This window comes from Gekko japonicus, unplaced genomic scaffold (assembly GCF_001447785.1).
Source record: "Gekko japonicus isolate JY-2015 unplaced genomic scaffold, Gekko_japonicus_V1.1 scaffold2617, whole genome shotgun sequence".
Classification (NCBI taxonomy): domain Eukaryota; kingdom Metazoa; phylum Chordata; class Lepidosauria; order Squamata; family Gekkonidae; genus Gekko; species Gekko japonicus.
The window spans coordinates 7,723-13,650 of NW_015170969.1; the positions used below are offsets into that span (position 1 = coordinate 7,723).

General features: G+C 54.0%; 1 protein-coding gene across 1 annotated transcript in view; it reads left to right on the forward strand.

Annotated features, from left to right (window-relative positions):
- Positions 1-3,393: 3,393 nt before the first annotated feature.
- DUSP15 (dual specificity phosphatase 15) overlaps positions 3,394-5,928 on the forward strand; it is a 28,739-nt gene continuing 26,204 nt past the window's right edge. Inside the window, exon 1 of the mRNA XM_015418943.1 lies at positions 3,394-4,087. Within this exon, the coding sequence (XP_015274429.1) occupies positions 4,067-4,087 (21 nt within the window). The 5' untranslated portion in view covers positions 3,394-4,066. The remainder of the gene's footprint in view (positions 4,088-5,928) is intronic.

The following is a 5,928-nucleotide window of genomic DNA, read 5'->3' on the forward strand; positions in this document are numbered from 1 at the left end:
GGTGGTCCATCTAGTCCAGCATCCTGTCTCACACAGTGGCCACCCAGTTCCTCTGGAGGGCCAACAACAGAGCACAGAGGCCAAGGCCTTCCTATGAACATCAGAAGAGCCTTGCTGGATCAGACCAGTAGTCCATCTAGAAGAGAAGAAGAGGAGATTGGATTTATACCTCACCCTTCACTCGGAGTCAAGGTCACACCAGCAGCTGCAAGTGGAGGAGTGGGGAATCAAACCCGGTTCTCCCAGATTAGAGTCCGCGCACTTAACCACGACACCAAACTTCAGTTCCCCTCAATCTCGGGAGCCCCAATCTGCCGGTGGTCGGCTGGTCTGCAGGGGGAGCCTCACCCCCCAAAGAGCCCCGCCCCACCTGATGTGCCTGGTGCAATGAGATCACCCAGGGGTGACATCATCGTACTGGGCACGTCGCACAGCGGAAGCGCTAGAATTTTGGGGGAAAGTGTATGGTGACCATAAAGGTCCCCCCCCAAAATGTCTAGAGTGACCCGCCCGACGTGACAAGACCCCCAGAGCAAGACTGGACACCCCCCCCCCACCCCCCGCCAGCCGCCAGGTAAGACCTGGGAACCCTAACGGGTGATGACCCAAGGCAGGGCCTTCTTGGTTGGGGCCCCAAAACTTTGGAAACTCCCTCCCCAGGGAGATTAATCTGGCTCCCAGTACTGGTACCTTTTGCCAGCCCATGAAGACGTTTTTTGTTTCATCTGGCCTACCCCCAGCAAGTTACTCGACCTCCTCCCCGATTCTGGTGTTGTTTGTTTATGTGTTCTCATTGAATTACTTTATAACTATAAATGCTGTTTTTAACTGTCCAAATCTTATAGCGTTTTTATGTTCACCACCTTGGGGACCAGGCCCGTAGGTACAGTGGGGCCTAGGGTTGCCAAGTCTTACCTGCTGCTGGAGCGGGGGCCTCCCGGCTTGTTCCTGCAGCGCGCTGCAACCCCGTCACCTGGAAGTGACGCGACAACGCCGGGCACGCTGGGGGCGGGGTTTTCCCTCAGATGACCGTGGCCCCGCCCCTAACCACTACACCAAACTGGCTCTCTAGCCCAGCCTCTTGTCTCACACAGAGGCCAACCAGTTCCTCTGGAGGGCCAACGACTGGGCACAGAGGCCGAGGCCTTCCCCTGTTGTTGCCTCCTGGCTCCGGGATTCAGAGCTGGTGGACTGCCTCTGTGGAGGTTCCCTTCAGCCACCAGGGCTACTAGCCACTGCTAGACCTCTTCTCCAATGAGTCTATCTTAACCCCCTTTTGAAGCCGTCTATTCTCGTGACCCTCCCTACCTCCTCTGGCAGTGAATTCCGCATGTTAATCACTCTCTGTAGAAAGAAGCATTTCCTTTTGTCTGCCCCGAATCTGTTACCCATCAGTACGGGTCATTTCGTAGAAAAAGAGGAGCAGGAGCTCATTAGCATAACACTCACATAGCTTATTTGCATGTGCCACACACCCCGACATCACCGGAAGTGTGTCAGAAGGCAACACCCACCGCTCAGGCTCCACTGGACTGTTTTGGGGTGCCGCCCCTAACCACTACACCAAACTGGCTCTCTAGCCCAGCCTCTTGTCTCACACAGAGGCCAACCAGTTCCTCTGGAGGGCCAACGACTGGGCACAGAGGCCGAGGCCTTCCCCTGTTGTTGCCTCCTGGCTCCGGGATTCAGAGCTGGTGGACTGCCTCTGTGGAGGTTCCCTTCAGCCACCAGGGCTACTAGCCACTGCTAGACCTCTTCTCCAATGAGTCTATCTTAACCCCCTTTCGAAGCCGTCTATTCTCGTGACCCTCCCTACCTCCTCTGGCAGTGAATTCCGCATGTTAATCACTCTCTGTAGAAAGAAGCATTTCCTTTTGTCTGCCCCGAATCTGTTACCCATCAGTACGGGTCATTTCGTAGAAAAAGAGGAGCAGGAGCTCATTAGCATAACACTCACATGGGTAGGGTTGCCAGGTCTGGGCTGGGAAAGACCTGGAGACTTTGGGGGTGGAGGCAGGAGAAGGCGGGGTTTGGGGAGGGGAAGGACCTCTGTCGGGGACAATGCCATTGAGTCCGCTTTCCGAAGCAGCCATTTCCTCCAGGGGAGCTGATCTCTGTCATCTATGGGTCAGTAGTCATAGCCGGAGATCTCCAGGCTCCACCTGGAGGCTGGCAACGATCCTTGTGGAGCCTGCTGCCCTTCCAAGACTCTGCCTTCAGGCTCCATCCTCAGGTCTCCAGGATTTTTTCCAAACTGGCTCTGGCCAGCCTAAGTCTGGCCCTGAGGTTGCCATTGGTGCAGGGGGGGGCAGCAGTGGGAGGGCTTTTATAGTGTCCTGGCCCCACTACTGGACCTCCTGATGGCACCTGGTATTTTTGGCCACTGTGTGACACAGACTGCTCTTTACTGCCGGAGCTGCGCTCCCGTTGGCTCCTGCAAGAAATGACCCCTGCCCATCAGCTTCATTGGATGCGTCACATCCCTGCTGGGTAGGGTTGCCAGGTCTGGGCTGGGAAAGACCTGGAGACTTTGGGGGTGGAGGCAGGAGAAGGCGGGGTTTGGGGAGGGGAAGGACCTCTGTCGGGGACAATGCCATTGAGTCCGCTTTCCGAAGCAGCCATTTCCTCCAGGGGAGCTGATCTCTGTCATCTATGGGTCAGTAGTCATAGCCGGAGATCTCCAGGCTCCACCTGGAGGCTGGCAACGATCCTTGTGGAGCCTGCTGCCCTTCCAAGACTCTGCCTTCAGGCTCCATCCTCAGGTCTCCAGGATTTTTTCCAAACTGGCTCTGGCCAGCCTAAGTCTGGCCCTGAGGTTGCCATTGGTGCAGGGGGGGGCAGCAGTGGGAGGGCTTTTATAGTGTCCTGGCCCCACTACTGGACCTCCTGATGGCACCTGGTATTTTTGGCCACTGTGTGACACAGACTGTTGGACTGGATGGGCCATCGGCCTGATCCAACATTGGCTTCTCTCATGTTCTTATGTCTGGGCAAGTGATGCTCTGTCTTCTTGGTGCTTGGTGGGGGGGCAACAGTGGGAGGGCTTCTAGCATCCTGGCCCCACTGCTGGACTTGGCTTCTCTTATGTTCTTATGGAACCCTCCCACCCCCACATGCTTTGTTATTGCGGAGTGACGGAGTGATTGTGCCAGCCAAAATACAGACCCAGGCAGCTATCCGGTGTGTGTGTGGGCCCCCAGCTTCTATTACTGCCACTCCCCGGAGAGCCAGCGCCAATCTCTATGGAGATGTCCAGTTGCCACCCAAGGTGTCCTTTTGCTGGCAGGTTCTATTTTCTGCCATGTGACGTCCGAGGCGGTAACCAGATCTGGCGGCGTCCTCCCCGCGCGCACATTCCACCGCCAGAACAGTGTCTCCCCTCGGCCTCCCACTTCTCACATGCTCCACACTTGCTCGGCTGAGTCACACGGATTTCTAGGAGCCCCAAAGAGTGTTCCCCCCCCTTTCTTCCCGGACACATACTTCCGTTTTGCCCTGGGACTCCAAAGGGGTGCAGTGGGACAGATCGACCCTGGAGTTTTGGGATGCCCCAGCAGGAGGGGAGGCCAGAAAGCAGAGCTGACGCCCGGCCTTGACTTGTCGGCCCTCCTCGGTTGGTTGCCGGTGATCTGGGATGACAAAAGTCTTTGTTCTCTCCCAAACACTGGCGCTTTGTGTGTTTTGACTTGTGGAGCAGCAGTACCGCCGGGCCTTGGCACACCCACACGGTTGCATAAGAGGTGGGGTTTTTTCCCTCTGCTGTCAGCCTGCCAAGAACAGGGGAAAGGCCCTTTCCAGAGTAGCTTCTTTGCCATCTGGAGGAAAGGAGGGGAAGCCAGCCGGTGGGCCTGTGCCGAGTTCGAGCGCTTCCCCCACGCACACACTCAGCCGCTGGAAGGGAGACCTCGAGGAGCACCGGTCGTCTAAAGAGGTGGGAGGCGGTGACGGGCGCGGGGCCCAGAGGCGCAGATCTCACCTGGTCTCTCTGCGCACTGCGAATAAGAGAGGAGAACTGTGCGGAAGGACACCTGTTCTCGGCTGCAGCCGCCCGTGATTGCAGCAGACCATGGGCAACGGCATGAACAAGGTATTTATTGGTCTCTTCCTATGCTGCTTTGTTTGCTGTAGTCCCAGTTTTCTCCCCACCTCTGTTTTCTCATTACAAATCTATGGGAGAGTTGGTGGCAGGCCCGAGTTCACCCCAACAAGCTTCTGCGATTAGAACCCGGTCACCCACATTCCTAGGAGCCAGTTTGGTGTCGTGGTGTTGGGTTTTGATAGTGAGATATTGAAAAAAATGTATTTAGCAGAGATAAGATAGCTAGATAAGATAAGATAAATAAGATAGATAAGATAAGGAGCTGCGGTGGCTCAAGTGGTTAAGACGCTGAACTGCAGGCTGTGGAAGGTCAGTAGTTCAGCAGTTCGAGACTCGGGTGCCGCATGATGGAGTGAGCTCCCGTCTCCAGTTCCAGCTCCTGCCAACCTAGCAGTTCGAAAGCAAGAAATTGCAAGTAGATGAATAGGTACCACTTCGGTGAGAAGGGAACGGCATTCCGTGCGCCTTGGTGTTTAGTCATGTCGGCCACATGACCATGGAGACGTCTTCAGACAGCGCTGGCTCTTCGGCTTTGAAACGGAGATGAGTACCGCAACCCTAGAGTCGGATTCGACTGGCTTTCGAGCAAGGGAACCTTTACCTTTAAGATAGCTTAGCAGAGCTAGAGTAAAATTATTCAGACTCAGAGTCCATGTGTGTTTAAAATAGAAAGTTTTTACTAAATTCTAGCATGGGGAAGGGTAACTGGGATGAAAATAACAACGGAGCTAAATCGGCTACCTCCTTACTCTACAAAGACAAGACTAGAAGAGAGTTATGGCTTCTCTCCTTCTTCTTCTTGAGAACAGCAAACAAAGACGGGAAGAGGAGCCATAAAATGCTAAAACAATTTGACACTTTCGTTCCAATCAAACTCCTAGATCAGGGAGAATTTCCCCGGGCTTGTACTCCTAAAACAACATTGGTTACATGAAAAACATGTGACTTCCTGTGAGCAACACAAACAAACATTTAACCCCAGATATACTGAGTGTTTTCAACTTGTAATACCCAACACGTGGTTAAGTGTGCGGACTCTATTCTGGGAGAACCGGGTTTGATTCCCCACTCCTCCACTTGCACCTGGCTGGATGACCTTGGGCAAGCCGTAGTTCTGACAAGAGCTGTTCTTGAAAAAGAGCCGTTTCTGTCAAGAGCTCTCTCAGCCCTACCTACCTCACAGGGTGTCTGTTGTGGGGAGGGGAAGGGAAAGGAGTTTGTCAGCCGGTCTGACTGCAACGTCACCCCTGAGCGGCCATAGATCTATGCAGAAAGTGCCATAAGACCCGATGATCAAAGAAAGTGAAAGCGGTATATATTTATTTTATTTATTTATTCAATTTATACCCCGCCCTCCCCACCGAGGCAGGCTGAGGGCGGCTTACACGAGAAGTAAAACACATAAATAGCAGTTGAAGCGATCATAAAACCATCTGAAAACAGTTCAGTATGAAATAATTCAGTATCATAAAGTGCTAGCAGTGTCTATGTTAATACAGTTCCTTAACGATGGCGGTAACATAGAGGGTACCACAGGGGTCGTTTCCTGCAGGAGCACACAGGAGCGGAGCTCCGGCAGTAAAGAGCTCAGTAGGCGGGCACATGCAACAAGCCCCACCCCCTGCTCCCAGCAGCCCTCAGTCAGAGCAAGAAGCAGCCAGGTAAGTTGCAGAGCTCGCCCAGCCCCCCGGTCCAAAACAGTCCAGTGGCACCTTTAAGACCAAGTTTTATTCAGGTACAAGCTCTCCCTCCTCTGCAAGGACAGATCTGCACGTCCCCCCCCCCCGATAGCTAGCAATCCAAAACAGTCCAGTGAAGCCTGAGCAGTG